The following is a 17,005-nucleotide window of genomic DNA, read 5'->3' as shown; positions in this document are numbered from 1 at the left end:
TGTGTTCATTAAGAAATATGCTTTCTGTACAGTGTGAATTAGAAACACTCCTAAACCTGCACGTTTTGCCCCTGACTTTTATGTTATTTGCTTTTGTGCACCTAGGATTTGCCTCAAATCTGCAGCGCAGTGGCCCTGGCCCTCAGTTTGGCCCCCAGCAGCCTGGACCCTCCATGTCCCCTCACCCATCCCCAGGAGGCCCCTTGCACCATAGCGTGGGCTCTTACCAGCAGGGCGGTCCTGGGTACGGGCCCCAGGGTGGGCAGTACGGCCCTTCAGGTAACGCAGAACAAAATATGAGAACGGAATCTGAAGTGACGAGAATAGCAGATGCAAAGTTTTGGATGACCTTTAAAAATGAGTCCACAGACGAAAAACGCAAGCAGGTAGCTGTGTTGTCCCTCCGAACAGGACCGGGAAGTAATCTATCATGCGTGTGGTAATAAATAGCCCTGCTTTGCGCTCTCATAATGTCACTGAGCTGCCTTCCGTTTCTGATTGATGCTCCCTGTTGTCCTGTGGTTTCACTTGTTTAACTGGCAGCTGGCGCAAGACAACAGAAACACAACTACCTGACGGATGTGCCGAACTAGCCGAGCATGAAGAAGCCAACCAGATAGTACCGCATGTTTACTTATCCGTAAAAAGAATCAAAAACCTGTCAGTTGGAGCATTCGTTTCATTCCAAACCGGCTTATATAATTCATCGGGAACACAAATCGACTGCTGATGCCATACACCGATATTAGATTTATATATAGAGTAGTAATAGTAGTATATAATAGTAATTATATAGTAATAGTAATTATACTATTATATAATAATAGTAGTAAAAGTAGCCTAACTTTAGGATGTCATACTAAGTGTTCACACTTCCATCGACCATTTTAAAAATGTCAGCTGGTTCACAAGCTAAAATGGGGTGTTCATTCGATTCTTAACACAAAGCAGTTTACAGAAATCCATCTTCCAGATTTACCCAAAGGTCCATTTTAGGTTGTTCTATGTTTAGAAAAATCAGAGGGCCTTTAATCATTTTGGGGGACGATGACAGCAGGCTAGTATAGAGGAGTTAACAGTAGGGTTGCCAGTGGCACATGTTTGCTAAATATACCATAAAATAGCATTACCCTGAAGAGGTACTGAATAAGATACATTTACATTAAAAGGCTGTTACTGCTGAAAAAAAAAAAAAAAGTTTACCTGAATGACCTAGTTATCTATCTCGCACAATACTGAGACTCAAATGGGAGCCTAGAGAGTCATTTTAGAATGAAAATGTAAGTCTGATCGTACAGGTTTTGCTACTTTTTTGTCACTAATCATGATTAAGAACCGCCTAATCGTCACTTCCCCAGGACATCCAGGATATTTAAGCCGAGCATTAAAACGTTTTCTGTCTAAGTTTGGTCTGGTCCAGAGAAGTTAATAAGATTAAGTTCTTTGACATGTGGTGATAATAAGTAAGAGAAGATGCTGTCTCGTGAATGACAGTCTTCATCTCGGGACCAGGCTAAAATCCTGCATGTCCTTTCAGAATGTAGAGGAAAAGTAAGCTGCCCGTCTTACTTTGTTTGGCATCAGTGCCTGCTTTTGTTTCCCCCTCAGTGGGGACGGATTGACTGATCGGAACGCCGACTCCAGGACTGCTTTTCAGTGAGACTTTTTGCTGCAGACATGGTGAGAATAAAACCGAGGCGCAGGGCTCAGAGGTTATCTCCAGGTGTCGGAGGCGAGGTAGCTGTACCGATCTCTCGCTTCCCCTGGGTATCGTGAGATTACGGTGACTCGGATTGGCAGCGCAGTGCGGCTGAATGTGGCAGAGCTTCTCTTGTAATTGGCAGTGCTCGAGGGCCCGTCATGCTCTGGAAGGATAAAACAGCAGACACTTGACAAGCTTGTTAGGGTTTAGGACGTGGAATATTTACAGCGCCGGGAAACAAAATAGCAGCTTCTTGACCTGCTTCATATATTTTTAGAACTCCTGCATGACGTCAAAAAGCATTTTCTTCTGCTTTCTGTTCAGGGAAGAGGAAGAGATGCCAAAGCCTCTGATTTCCTGTGGGACTCCTGAAACAGGCGGCTCACCGAATTCCAGATTCCTGTCTGTATTTTAACAGCTGCAGCCCGAGCGGAAAAAAAAAATCCTGCTCTAATAGAGCCTGAAATGCCGCTTGGCAAATTTTCATCTATAATAATATGCACATGATTTCACCATTACTACAGGATTCAGTCCACTTGCAGCCACGCTCAGTTCTCTGAGCAATCAGCAGCCTGCGTTCATGTCTCCCCTGTAGCTCGTCAGCAGCAGGCACACCTCATTAAGAAGCGTCTCACTGGTGACGCCGCGGCCCCACAGTCGTTGTGTGGAATGTCCGTTCAGCACCGCACAAACTTGCTGACAAAGTGGCCCTGCGCTGCCGCCTCCATCTCCTCTCCTGCAGAGCTTGACGTGTCTTTATGTCTGAGAACGAAGGGAGAAAGTAGCTCCGTGCTCATTAACGTAAAATGTGTCTGCACTTACATTTTTCTTTTCCCTGGATTTTCACGCGTGTTGGAAATGTTGTGAATTTTGTGGAGCGAATTTTAAGCGAAAATGTATTTTTTTTTCATGTTTTATACGTAATCGAATTAAATTCGCTTATGTCTCATTTACTTTTTAGGCACTTTATATACAGTAGATCTGTTGAAACTTATGCTTTCTCCACTATATGCTTAAATGCATCATTTGCTTTGAATAACTGCGTGTCCTTTATGTCGTCATAGAGCTGTGGCATGTGAGGGTGTGGAGGAAGACTCGGGAGACAGGCGGAACGTTAGCTGAGCTCCGGCTCGGGTTAATTCCGTCCACACTTTTCAGCGCATTTCCCCCAAAACGCTGCAAAACTTTAAAGCAGTGCAACAGAAGCTTGCAGCTATTACAGCATCAGGTTCACACCATGTCTGTGTGTGCGGAGCATGATTCAGCCGCTCAATCACTCTCTCTCATTACGGGAGTCAATGAACGTTAAAAAAAAAATTAAAAAAAAGTAAACAGTATTAAGACACAGGTGAGAGTCATCACACGTTACTTACCGTTTTGGCTGCCGCCTCTCAGTCCACGTCGAAGTTTGACCATGGCCGTTTTTTTTTTATTCACATTGTTAAAATTGTACAAATGCAGATTTGATACACAATCTATAAAGGGATACTTTATACATTTAAAAGGTCAATTGAAATTTTTTATCTGGATTTCTGTGAAACTGCTTTGTGACATTGTGCATTGTTAAGATATATATATATATATATATATATATATATATATATATATATATATATATATATATATATATATATATATATATATTTATATATATATATATTTATATATTTAAATTTTAAAAAATGAAAAGTTTCTACAGTTACTGAAGTCAAACTAATTTTCATCAGTGTCTTTATCTTTAGTCCAAATGCGTTTTAATTCTGAATATTGCAGATGAAAATTTGCTGTATCTTGCTATCCTTTATTTCATTCTGTCAAAGAACCCAATTGTAAATATTTTTCTTTGCATTATCTTTAGGTAACTATCCTCGTCTGCCCAGCTACGGCGGCGCTCCAGGCCCCAGCTACAGTGGCCCCGGGCCTGGGATGAGCCTAGGTATGAACGCCAGCAGCCCCATGCACGGTCAGGGCCCCGGACAGCCCTGTGGCTCGATGCCTGCTGCTAGGGGTCCCGCTCAGCCGGGCGGAGGACGTCCATACCCAGCAGGCTCCAGTGGTGCAGCGCCCACGTCTCCCAGCATGCCTCAGTCTGCAGGGCCCGGCATGGGCCCCCCTCCGCCAACAAGCGTCCGGAAGCCACACGAAAGCGGCGCTGCTCCCTCACCACAGAACCCCCACGCACCCGGACCGGCTAGGTAAACTTGCCGTCTGTAACGGCAATAAATGAACTTTAACAGTTAAAGAGTCGTGATGTTCATCACATTGTGATGTAGCTCAGCGTCCAAGAAAATACACACGGACTGCTGACAAGGTATGTGCTGATATTAAATGTTTCAGCATGCTTCCACCAAGCTGCTGTCCAGAAAACAGAATTATTGACCTGACACTTGTACATTTTCTTTGCCAAAGTTTGACAGTGCATGAAAATTCAGAAGTGAGTTGATCCGCACGGACTCGTGTTGAATAGTGCTATAATCTAAAATGTCTTGTATTTTACTTCTGTCTGAATGAGTCCGACTCACACTGTCATGTTCATGTATCATAGTATAACTGATGATCAGTACATGCCTACTGCTGACCAGTGTTTTTAACCTGATGTCATTATAACAACATATCACATTAATACAAACCAATTATGACTGAGGACATGACCACTGAGGCTGTTGTGCCCTTGCCCTCTGCTCCAGGCCTCCATATACCAGGTCCCCTGTGTATCCTGGGGTACGTCCAAACCCTTTTACCCCCCCTCATTTCCCTCAGCCCCATACCAGTCTCTACACCAGCGACCCAGGCCAGCCTCAGCCCGAGCATTATGGGTAGGTGCAGCCAGAGCACCTTAAAGCCTGCTTCCTGTGCTTCAGTGAGCTTGCTGCTGCGTCTAACACTAATCTGAATAACACTAAGCTTGCGCAAAGAAAGTATTGCACACAAAAGACCTGGCTTGGTTAGCACATCTAACCTTCTGGTTAACTGGGAAAATCTGGTGCCTGATCTTTGCTCTTCTCTGTTGCTTTATATGTACATGTTAAGAGGTGGCAGCGAGCCTAGCAGCCATATGAGTATCAGCACTAGCCATATGCAAAGTCCAGTTCCCTTTTGATGAACAACAGATATACAATAGGGCGGAATAACAGGAACTAAATCAGAAGGCTTAACAACAGACTTGTGTTGTCCTGTTTCGTTTTGAATGATCTGCTTTCTTTCCTCCAACAAAACAAAGCTGAATAAGAGGAAGGGTTGTTTAAGGGGGCTGTGAGCTAGCCTGTTACTGGGGCTACAAATGTATTGAATCAAGGCAACCTACAACAATCAAATCAGAGGAGATTTGAAGGTGGGGTGCACGACGTTTGAAAAATGCTTCAGAAAACTGAGTCGGGCCGACAAACAAAACAAGCGTGTAGCCAATGAGCAGAAAGGTGCATGTCTTGTCAATGCGGCAGAGTGTGTGTAAAGTGCGCATGTCTGACATTAGCAGAAAGCTGTTGAAACATTGACATGGCGGATAAAAATGAAAAGCGATGAAAGGCTTACGATAAGGCAAGAAGCAGGACCCGTGTTAATATAGGATCAGTTTTCCAGCACTGGAGAGAACTGAAAGTCTTCCGCGTGAAACGGAGCTAAACCTTTCACGGTACAACACACAGTACTATAAAAACACATTTGTATTACCATAGTATTACTCATTGTGTTCATTTATTGATAAAAATATCCCCTCAGCCAGCTGCCCCAGCAGGTTCCACCATAATGGTTGCCTGGGTTACCTATGTATGTGTGGGCGGAGCTATGAAAACAGGGGTGACACCCATTTGGGTTAGGGGTGTGTTTGTTTTAGTGATTTTAAATGTCAACATTGGCTTTCAAACATCGTGCACCCCACCTTTAAGTTACTGTAGAGTTGTGACATTTAATGATTTGTGATTGTCACTCATCTAGACAGAGTTTATCAAATAGCCATAATCCTCAGGTGCGTGGAAATGCTTTGGATAAACGATCAGCCTTGTTTAAATTCTCTACAATGCAAACATCTCCTTCCTCTCAGGTTATGTGAAACCTTCTGTGGCTGATTGGTTTTTTAATGAATTTATTTATTTTTGATCAGCCGGAAGTTCTTATAGAATTTGGAGCCGTTCGAAGCCGTTAACACACTTCGCTCTAAGCCAAACTAAGCCTAATTTCATGCTCCTTGGTTCTAACCGTTATAAACTTACTGCTTATTACTGCTTCACATGTGCGTATTAACAGGATCATGTAATACTAATGCCGTTTATCTTCTGTAATAAAGTCCGCGCTCTTTGTGTCGGGGTCTCTAGGTCCGGTGGGTACCAAGGTGGGCCCTCAATGGGTGGAATGGGTCACGGAGGCCCCTACAACCCACCACAGAGTGCTAACTCGAGCCGGATGAACCTCCAGGGACCACCGTACAGCACCATGCCTTCGGGTGAGAGTGACAGTGATTCCATTTGTGTGTCTTATTAGTGCACGCTACATATAATATGGCAGTATTAAAAATTCAAGAGAAACAGACAGATTTTTTTAAACATTTTTTTAAACTCTGTGAACCAAAAACAGAAACTTGTCATGCTACATGCCATCAGCCGTGACACCTTGGTTTCTGTTAGAGCTACAACCATTTAGGTTTACTGTTATGCAAACTACACATCTGAATCATCACACGCTCACCTCAGTACATGTCCGGCCCAGGAACAACAGTCTTGTACAACAGCAGAACATAACATTTTTATATATATATATATATATATATATATATATATATATATATATATATATATATATATATATTAGATACATATTTCTATGTTATATTTGCCTGCTGTTTACCAATTATGTTAATCAAAAGCCGCAGAAATACAGAATCTCAGCAATCCAGTCATCATATTATAAAGCCGCTGCACGACAGTGTTGTGATGTGTGTGTGTGTGTGTGTGTGTGTGTGTGGGTGTGTGTTGTGTAGGACCCATGCCCATGGGGCCCGGAGACGGCATGCCTCCCACTGAGCCGAAACAGAGAGCAGAGAAGGAGGAAAGCAGCATGGCTGGCAACGAACCACCAAAATCGAAGGTATAATCAAGTCTCTTTCTATTTTACTCCCTCACTCTCTCTTTCTCTTCGTCTTTCTCTATTTCTGGTTTATATCACTGTCTTGTGTGGCGATCAGAGATGTCTCTAACCTCTGAATGATGGGAATACTCTGCAGCTCTTCACTCTGCAACCGCCCTTCTTTTTCCCGGCTTGTGGCACGGCTTTAGCTTAGCTAAAGGAGTCATTGCTGTCCTGCTTCACAAGAGACCAAACCCAAACACACACACACACACACACACACACACACTAACCTAACCTCCTGAAGTATACCAGTGGAGATGCAGTTCTTTTCTGCTCAGATGGCTGGAGCTGACCTGCATGTGTTAACACTCTGATCATGTTGGCATTCAGAACAGATCTCAGCTGTTACTTGTATATAATGTGTGTGCTCTTTCTCACTCTTTCACTTCTCAACAAAACAAAACACTAGACCTTCATTCATATGATTAAAGTTAGAACTTTACAACACGTCAGCTGGGCTGTTTGTCAGAAAACAAAAATGCAACGAATCGTCTTGCTGGAAATTAGCTCGTCAGGTCCTCTTGTAAGAACACAAGACATGAAGGAACAATTTTCTACAATTGTTTGGCCATAAATTGCGATCAGTGGTTGAAAAACAACTGCTTGTGTTAATTATAGGGTAGCCTAGTGGTTAAGGCATTGGTCTACTGATCGAAAGGTCATGAGTTCGAATCCCGGCTCTGCAAAGCTGCCACTGCTGGGCCCATGAGCAAGGCCCTTATCCCTCAAATGCTCAGATGTTTAAATTGAAGTAAAAAAAAAAATCACTAAGGGTGTCTGCTAAATGCTGTAAATGTAAAAGAATATAACACTACAGCCTTCATGCTCTACCGCTTGTAGGAAAATTGTAGCTCAGTGGTTAAAGTGTATAATCCTGGGTCAACGAAGCTGCCACTGCTGAGCACATTAGCAACAAATCCTTTGGAAAACAAAGCTCAAGCCTTAACTGTTCAGTTGTACAAATGAGTTAGATGTAAGTCACTCTGGATAATGGCTTCTTTTACCCATGAAGCCATGAACAGCACATCATCTTGTACACGTTTAAACGTTATTCTGTGTCTGACCTCCTCGCCGAGAGAGACTGAGAGACTCTGTGCAAGCTTCTGTTGCCAGATTCTAATATAAGACGCATCACCAGCACGCTAGTGGTGTGCGGTAATGCAGCGTGTCCCACATTCGCATGACGTGTTAGTCTGATTTCACACTAACCCAGTGTTTCAGTCCAGACTTCACTTCCAGGTTACCAAAGACAGAACTTTAGACAGAACTTTACTTTAGAACCGAAGACAGACAGCTGGACTTATAGGAAGCTTGAAGTTGATTCAGTCTCTGTATACGTGTAGTAGAGGAATTGCAGTGTTCTACAGAACAACAATGATTGGATGAGAGATTCAGATCACATTCTCTCTGATTAACTTCACTTTTTGTTGCTTGTCTCTTGTAGTATTTGTTGTCGGTCTGGACTCGTTTTTTGACATTTGCTTCACATTTAATATTAAATCACAGCAGGTGAGAAGAAACTATTATGATGTTTTTTTTTTTTGCACTCATCTCTTTGCTTCTGCACTCGGTCAGTGTCATGGCAGTGAAGTTAAACGTTAGTTTTATCTCGTACATCAATACAGTGGCTCTAGCATTGAAACTTTTTATTAAATTTAATTTTATTTATTTATTTATTTTTATCTCTCTCTTCCACTTTATTTATTTGGTGTACACAGTCCAAAACCAATCCAGGCCTCTAGTTGGGCAGTTTAGGTTTAAGCATTTTGCCCAAGATGCAATAGTGGCCATGTTTTGATCTTTCCTTACTTCCACCCTCACCGTTTTCTTCCGAGATGATCGACTACACTGAAACAAAAGCAAACGAGTCATTTAAACACGATTTAGAGGATTTTATAATGAACTTAAAAAACAGTTCAGTTGATTTCAATTACAACATCGAAGTTACCTGCTTAGATTTTAACAATCCTCGCTAGCTAGCTGTCTTGCACTCACTACGCATGAAAACTAAACTAAGTAGGAAATCCTAAAGGTTAAACAGAGATTGATTTAATAATTAGCAGCACAAGAGTTAAGCCTAGCCTATGAGCTTAAATTACAGGAGACAAGAAGTCTGTTTGGTTCAGATCGCTTTGAATCAACTTAAAGCTCTGCTCGATGTCTCTCAGGTTTCTGTCATTGTTTACAGTAGCGTGATATTATGAGGATACTATTGGTTAAATCGTTGCTTTTAGGGAGACGATATGGACCAATATCTTTAGGGAAGTATGCATTCAAATTATGCCTTTTATTATGCTAGATTTTATTATGCTATATTTGGCTCTAAGTAAGCTAAAGAGCGTTTGATTACTATCTTATAATGATCCATATTTATAACGGATTATAAAATGAATGAATGTGGCTCACCTGACTGGAAGGAAACTTTGCCTTTACATTTTAGTGAGCATTCATGGACGTGTGCTAGTTTTTCACCCACTGATTTTCCAGGTTGTGCAGGTTTTCCCAATGCACATCCCCACCTCGGTTACCTTTTTTAACCTAGCTAATTTCCCCCTCTTTTATTTCTTAATTTGTTTTTTTTTTCTTGTTTGTTTATTTTGGAAACCCCTGGAAGAACGAGTTGTTTTGTTAGCTAGTGTATTGCTAGCTAACGAAGTTGGCACTGGTGCAAGGTGTGTGTGTGTCTGTGAGAGAAATAGAAGATGCTTCTATTCGCCTCTGCATTCTTTCTACAAAAGCCAAGCAGCCTGCTGCTTCTGCAGCAAAACTGTTTAGTACAACCGTGTGTGTGTGTGTGTGAGAGAGAGAGAGAGAGAGAGGAGAGAGAGAGAGAGAGAGAGAGGAGACAAGGATGAGGAATAAACGGTCTCTCACCATGTGGTCATGTGTGTGTGTCCGGTTTCCTGGGTGGTTGTGTTGGAATTGTGTGTGTGTGTGTGTGTGCACGCACGCTTGTCCTTCTTTTCTTCTCTGTGACAGGACAGCTCCAGCTCCCACTGTGTGTCTCAGCCCCCCACCCCGTCTCCCCTGTCCCCCAGCCCTGCTAGTCTGTCCTCTAATCACGGCGATGACAGTGACAGCATTAGCAGCCCAGCCTGGCCAAAGACCCCAAGCAGTCCTGTGAGTGCCACAAGCACGTCTACACTCCTCTCTCTCTCTCTCTCTCTCTCTCTCTCTCTCTCTCTCTCCCTCTCTCGCTGCTTTCATCCTGCTTCTCCTTTTTTCTTTTAGTTTTTTGCTCATGTTTAAATCTAAAGGTTTTAGTTTTTAATAAGTACCACAGTGCTGTTTTTCATACCGCTGCTATTCGCTCCATACTGGCAGCGTTTCTTGTTTTATATTTTATATTATTTTATACTAATGTGCCCAATTTAATGCATTACCTTTATTAATATAGTAAGGTTTTTAGTATATATGAAAGGAGTCTCCAGTGTCAGAGCTTAGTAGCTGTTCAGGGTGAAACTGTGACCGTTTTTCTGTCCAAGTCTCCAGGACAGAGCAGTTTGGAAGACTGTCATGTTGGTTATTAACACGACACATCCCGTTGCATGTTTACCACAATTAAAACCTTCATTCATTTCGGCTTCATCAACGATCAGCGGTGCGTTAGTATCGGGGTGACGTGTTGATCACTGGATCAGCAGCACAACCCAGGACACAGTATCACATTCATGCAATAGTATTCTGATTAAGGTATTCAAATATATTTGTACATCACATACAATTTATTTCTGTAAATGGAGATCAGGTTTTAAATGCTGCATTGTTAGATTTTTCAGCACAGGTTTATTTTAAATCAATAAATAAAAAGTGTATTCTAGATCACTTCTACCGGACCGTTCTACAGTTAGAAACATCCTGATGATTTTGTGTTGTTTCCATCATCACCGTGCCTTTACATTTCCCTATAAATGAACCGCTAGCTAAATCGTTAGCCTTGGTTTTGTTTGCTGCTTGTTTTTTTTTTTTTTACTTAGCTTTCGCGCTCTGTGTCAGTGTTCTCCAGTTGCTTAGCAACAGTACTCTTTAACTGGCTTTAACTACTCGATGATGATTGTGTTTTTTGTTTTGTTTTGTTTGTCTTCTCATGTTGAAAGCAGCATAAAATGTATGTCAGTCATCTGACTATAAGAAAATATCGCCAGCAAGCCAATCAGATTTATGAATTTACCACGGCCGGTTTGTACCGATTTTGTGTTATATTGTATTCTATTTTGTCCAGCTCTCATGAGAAGCCACACTGAGTTTTATGTTCACTGTGTGGTGCTTCATTATGATTTATTGTGAATGTTTTCTTAAGGCTGTCATCATTATTTGGTTTGATTTGAGCAGCATGTTTTATAGAATGTGATTCATTCACGTAGCAGGAAGCCGAGTAGTTATTCAGAGGGGGTGTGTGTTGTGTAGAAGCCGAACTCTGCCACCATGACGAACGAGAAGATCACACGCCTGTATGAGATGGGGAACGAGCCAGAGAGGAGGGCCTGGGTGGACCGCTACCTGGCCTTCATGGATGAGAGGGGCACACCTGTACCCAACCTACCCGCTGTAGGCAAGAAGCCCCTGGACCTGTGCCGTCTGTACCTGTGTGCTCGGGACATTGGAGGCCTGGCCATGGTGAGTGGAGGAAGCCAGACCATGTGGAATATTTCTCAACCTTAGAGTTGTCTCAGGGTTACCTTTTGACTCGAGATCTGTCTGAATCTCTGTACATCATTACCAATCTCATACATTTAAAGCTGCACAAAGCATTTCGATAGAGCCGCTTGATAAAATTTAGGATTGAGAAATCACCAGCCACGTCCCTTTACTGGTAGTGGCATAAAGAGGCCACTTGTCCTTCACTGGGACTGATGTGTTTAGCTTTGATAGAAGACTTCATACACCGACACATGGAAAGTGGACCCTGATCCACCTGTACAGCCCAAATAATCTGAAAGCTTGAAGCAGTGATTTAAAGTGAGATTTAGTACATGTCCATTTCTTAATTTCCCAGATTTCACTCCAACCTCTCCACACTGTGTGCAGGTGAATAAGAATAAGAAGTGGCGTGAGCTCTCCACACTTCTGAACGTGGGAACATCCAGCAGCTCAGCTAGCTCCCTGAAGAAGCAGTATATCCAGTACCTGTTTGCTTATGAGTGTAAGGTGGAGCGTGGTGAAGAACCTCCACCAGAAGCCTTCATCACTGAAAGCAAGAAGCAGCAGCAAGCCAAGATCCAACCGCCATCACCGGGTAATGAGTCTCTCTGTCCTCCTGAACATCAAATTGTATTTTCTTTATAAAATAAACCTAAAAATAGTTTCATCATATGTATATATGCTCATCCTAAAACTCTTCACATAAATGATTATCTGCTCATGCTAAACATCATTTAGCACTGTTTGCCTTCACTTCTCCAGCCCTAGGTTGCTCATGACGGATCTAATCCTGCATGCTGATCTCTGTAACACTGCTTTACGACAATAACAAAAAAAATCACAATTGAATCGATTTCTGAAAACCATAAAATTTTGCAATTGACGACAGTGACGAGGAAAAACTGAGACGTTATGAGGAAGAAACCCCGAGAGCAACCTAGAACTCGTCCTTAGGGTTGTACCTGATTTGCCGTGTTTGCTACGATGGCACGGTCTCCGTTGCTCCGCCCCCTGCTCCAGCTGCTTTGGATAATTTGATTTTTAACATTAGTTTTTGAGTGAGCAATATGTAGCATTTTAAAGTGTGTTAGCGTGTTAATAATGTTCAGTCTGCCCTTTAGGCTGATGGATCGTGCTCCGTCGGCGGGGCTCGTCGCCGGCACCCTTCCTCTGTCTGCCCTGAAATCAATTTGAGCTGGCTGTGCGAGAGCTAAAAATATCTGACAGGTGATTTAGTCATGCTGCGAGAGGAAAAGAGAGAGAGGAGGTGTGTGGAGGGTTGGGGGGAGGAGGAGGAGAGGCAGAGGTAAAGGGGGAGAGCTGTCAAGCAACCAGCTGAAGGATTTCCCTCCCTCTCTCTCTCCTCACTAGTACACAGAGAGAGATGGAAAGTGTGTCCAGCCAGAGCTGTCAAACAGCAGGAGGGGGGATTCCCCCGGGAAGATTAATAGGGGAGGAGTGCGAGAGATAAACAAAAATGACCTCCGTCTGACCCCCTACACGGCCGACCAGTGAGCCAGCAAAATCCCCCTTCCTTTTTTTTCCCCTCTGACTGAATATGGCATCAAGGTCACTCGAGTTCATGCTTACGTTTGTGTGTGTGCGCACGCCAGGCCTGTCCTTCTGTAACCCGTCTGCATTATTTACTTTCTGAGCTGACACACTTTCACTACATAATCTACCCCCCTTCCCCCTCCCCCCTTCCGCTCTGTCACTTAGTCCCTAAGCCTATCTTGGAAACACTGGGCGTGAAGCAGAAACGCACTCTGGATTAGACGCACACACTTTTACTCACTCATTCATACCTAGGGGCAATTTAACATTAGCTGTCTACCTACTGCCATATCCTTGGGTGGTAGGTGGAAACCTGGAGAACTGTGAGGAGACCCACACGGACACATGAGAAACTCCTAACGGAGCTCAGGACCTAACCCTGGCTTCCATAAAACAATGAGTACACTCATTAGATGAAACACTCCTAACACAGGTGCTTTAAGCTGTTCCATATCTTCACTGTGTTCCTCATATTTCCACTTTTATTTTATTTTTTTGTTCATTCTGTAGCAAACTCCGGTTCTCTCCAGGGCCCTCAGACTCCTCAGTCTACAGGCAGCAGCTCCATGACAGAGATGCCTGGGGATTTAAAGCCCCCGACTCCGGCCTCTACGCCACACAGCCATATGCCCCTTCAGCAAAGTGGCAGGTGTGTAAAAAAAAAAAATGCATCGCAATATGCTGATGAATCTTCAGGTCCACATACAGTGTTCACACTTCCTCACTGGATTTAGTGAAAGCTGAGGCAATGATGACTGCTAACAAAGACTAGTATAAGATAGAAGTAAAGAAATAAACACATTGTAACCTGCTTCAAATCAAGGCATCTGTGTAATAGCACATTAGAAAGCCATGATTTGGTCAGTATAAACATTAACTGGTCTGAATTTACATAACACAATAATCGATCTTCTCTTTTCTAGTAAATTTAGTTGTTTTGAATAAAACAAATATATAGAGTATGTTGGATCTGAGCTTCTACAATTGGTTGTAATATAGAGCCATTGTCAACTAATTGTGCCTCTTAGTTTCACTCAAGGGAAATTGTGACAGAATTGCTTAAAGAACACACCAAGCCATCATATACAATTGTGTGATGGTCTGGGTTTTTTTTTTAATCCCAGCTATAGTTACACTGCCATTTTCTTTGAATTCCCAATACTTTTCTACATTTGGAAACAAAATCCCATCCTCTGAAATGGTCTCCAGTGACATCCTCAGTCATCACATTGATACCTTGGCCTGCTGGGATTATTGTAAAATTATCATCCATCTGCACAGTTTGAACAGTTTTCTTCTCGGCAGGATCCAAAATGTCCAATTTTCACAGTGTACCCAAGAACCCATGCTATGAGTTGCACAACGATGGTACACAAAATTTGAAATCCTGTCTGATAATGTACTGCTTATATTGCAGAGAAGGGAACTCTGGTATATCATCATGTCTTATTTTCAGACACTTTTTTTTTTTTTATTTGTAGCATTTTTTTATTTGTATTGATCCCAGTCTGTTTGACCTTTATCTGCAGAAACAGTGGCGTCAGTGTGCAGGATCCATTTTCTGATAGCAGCGATCCAGCTTTCCAAAAGCGAGCCAATGTCCCACCTGGTATGATGTACCAGCAGGGAGGAGGGGGAATAGATACACGAATGCAGTATGATGCCAACAAGGAGCCCTATGGAGGTCAAAGGAAAGGTGTGTGTGTGTGTGCGTGCGTGTAGCATAAAACTGTAATAAAGTGCCTTGTTGTGTTGCTGGAGACGTTGTTAATAGTGTCTGGCCTTCAGCTGTAGTCGTGATTAAGGTGAATTGTTGGACTGCGCTGCCCCCTTGTGTCTGCTTTGTGCCATTTATCAAGCACCATTTTCCAATGAACTCTTACTGGGGTTGTTTTTAGTGATTTGGTGAATGCTTTTGTGGAAAATCCCATGTTTCCACCAACTTAAGGGCCAAACACAAAATCAGTGAACTTGACCATGCAAGAATAATCCCAGTTTGAGTGTTTTTGCTTGTAGCTTTTTGGGTTTAGAGATGATTAACTATAAGAATATTTCATTATATCTAACATTAATTGTGTTTATACATGTGTATGTATATATATTACCAGGTGGAAATGACCCTTTCATGCCAGGGCCAGTGCCAAGCAGCGGTATGCAGGACATGTACCCACGAGGACCCCCCCAAGGCATGGGCATGGGCATGAGACCCCAGTACCCTTACAACCAAGGATTTGACAGAAGGTCAGTAATATATCTCAGTAAGCTACTGGACATCTTGCCTCACTTCTGAGTCCAGCTTCATGTATTTTGCCATCTGTCTTCATCAGGCCTGACCATGCCATGGGTTCAGATGGTGGAATGGTGCCTCCTGGAAATCAGAACAACATGATGCCTTCCAACAGTGATCCAAACATTTACCCAGGAAACAGATACCCTGCCCCTCAGAGGTAAAGATTACTAGGTTTTATTAAGTGAATAAGTAAAAGTGTATCTCCAAACTAAATGGCTGAGCGATGCTTGTCCTTTATTTAGGCATGGCCATGATGGTTATGGACAGCAGTATCCTCAAGGCATGCCATACGGTGCACATGGAATGTACCCACAGCCACAGGTCAGTTCCCCTTCGCAGCATTCATAATCAATAGGTTTCATGAATTGTTTACGTACATTACATACTATATTATCTGGTCAAGTTGCATTTAGCCGCAAATAAAATTACTTCATGGCATTAGTGTAATGTATATAATAATATAACACCTAATTGCTGATTGCTGTGGTACTGCTCATTCAGCATGTGCTTTCTTTAAAGAGCAGAACTGAGGCATATTTTTCTAGAAGGTTTGATATTAATGACAAAATAAGGGAACATATTTACAGGAAACTTAATGTTAGCAGTCCCTTGTACTTATTTATAACCTGCTTGTAATCATGATGCCCTAGTGAGGCAAGTTTTATTCGGAAACTGTTCTGTTTGTCTTTAGGGCTATAAGAGACCTGGGGAAGGGATGTATGGCCCTCCAGCAAAGCGACATGAGGGTGATTCCTATGGCATGCAGTTCAGTGGGCAGCAGCCGGATATGTACGGTCAGTACGGTGGCTACCCGGAGCGCAGACCTATGCAGGGGCAGTTCCCGTACCCCTATAACCGTGAACGCATGCCGCATGGGGGACAAGGACCACCTCAGCATGGCATGATGGGTGGGGGACCATCCCCAACTCCCAGCAGCGGGCCCCAAGGTAATATGTGGCATCCTAGGACTGATATGGTCTACCCTTACCCTAGCAGACAGGGCCACGGGCCTCCATACCCCTCCATGAGCCGTGCAGATGACCCAGAGGGAAGAGCAAATCAGGATGGTCAGTGGCCGAGTCACCCGGGCCAACGTCAGTCTCCTTATCCTCCCCAGTCGTCATCTGCTAGCCCCATGCCACCCATGACAAACCGCCAACCGCCGTCCTCTTACCAGTCCCCTCCAGCCATGCCCAACCACATTGCTCGTGCTCCAAGTCCAGCACCATTTCCCAGACCTATGGGAGGTTCCATGTCCCCCAATAAGTCTCATTTGATGCCGTCTATGAAAATGCCAAAACCAGGGGTTCCTGCGTCTATGCCAGGATCACAGAGTGGAGGTGTCCCAGGTCAAGGCCTCCCACCCATACACAGAGAGATCAGCTTTCCACTGGATTCCATTGAGGCTACACAACCTCAGTTAAAGCCTCGTCGAAGGTTAACGTCCAAAGACATCGGTAAGAGTCCTGCAAGAGTTTAAAATTATATCCGCAGTATCATCACTTTTTTCTAAATTCTCTAATGCTTTGATTAAAATAAATGTTTTTTGGAATAAAGAACATATTGCAGTATAAATTATAGATTTATTTATGGTCATATAACTTCAGTTGGAAGAAGTCATCCTAATCATGAGATGAAATCAGACCTCTTGGAGACATATTCTATGTTTTTTTATTTCTGGTGCCTTATGTGGTGGT

The 17,005-nt window shown here is 43.0% G+C and overlaps 1 protein-coding gene across 3 annotated transcripts in view; it reads left to right on the top strand.

Moving 5' to 3' along the window:
• Window positions 1-17,005, top strand: part of arid1b (AT-rich interactive domain 1B) — a 62,491-nt gene that overhangs the window by 42,247 nt on the left and 3,239 nt on the right. For 2 of the 3 annotated variants that reach the window (XM_060866262.1, XM_060866260.1), the window contains 14 exons: window positions 106-279; window positions 3,561-3,897; window positions 4,390-4,518; window positions 6,013-6,140; window positions 6,675-6,781; window positions 9,803-9,943; window positions 11,231-11,440; window positions 11,852-12,059; window positions 13,529-13,667; window positions 14,548-14,714; window positions 15,127-15,259; window positions 15,346-15,465; window positions 15,551-15,629; window positions 16,000-16,765. In XM_060866262.1, the coding sequence (XP_060722245.1) occupies window positions 106-279; window positions 3,561-3,897; window positions 4,390-4,518; window positions 6,013-6,140; window positions 6,675-6,781; window positions 9,803-9,943; window positions 11,231-11,440; window positions 11,852-12,059; window positions 13,529-13,667; window positions 14,548-14,714; window positions 15,127-15,259; window positions 15,346-15,465; window positions 15,551-15,629; window positions 16,000-16,765 (2,838 nt within the window). The remainder of the gene's footprint in view (window positions 1-105; window positions 280-3,560; window positions 3,898-4,389; window positions 4,519-6,012; window positions 6,141-6,674; window positions 6,782-9,802; window positions 9,944-11,230; window positions 11,441-11,851; window positions 12,060-13,528; window positions 13,668-14,547; window positions 14,715-15,126; window positions 15,260-15,345; window positions 15,466-15,550; window positions 15,630-15,999; window positions 16,766-17,005) is intronic. The other variant, XM_060866261.1, reaches the window with a different exon arrangement.

Source organism: Tachysurus vachellii, chromosome 3, assembly GCF_030014155.1.
Source record: "Tachysurus vachellii isolate PV-2020 chromosome 3, HZAU_Pvac_v1, whole genome shotgun sequence".
Classification (NCBI taxonomy): domain Eukaryota; kingdom Metazoa; phylum Chordata; class Actinopteri; order Siluriformes; family Bagridae; genus Tachysurus; species Tachysurus vachellii.
This window is presented reverse-complemented; position numbering and strand designations above follow the sequence as displayed.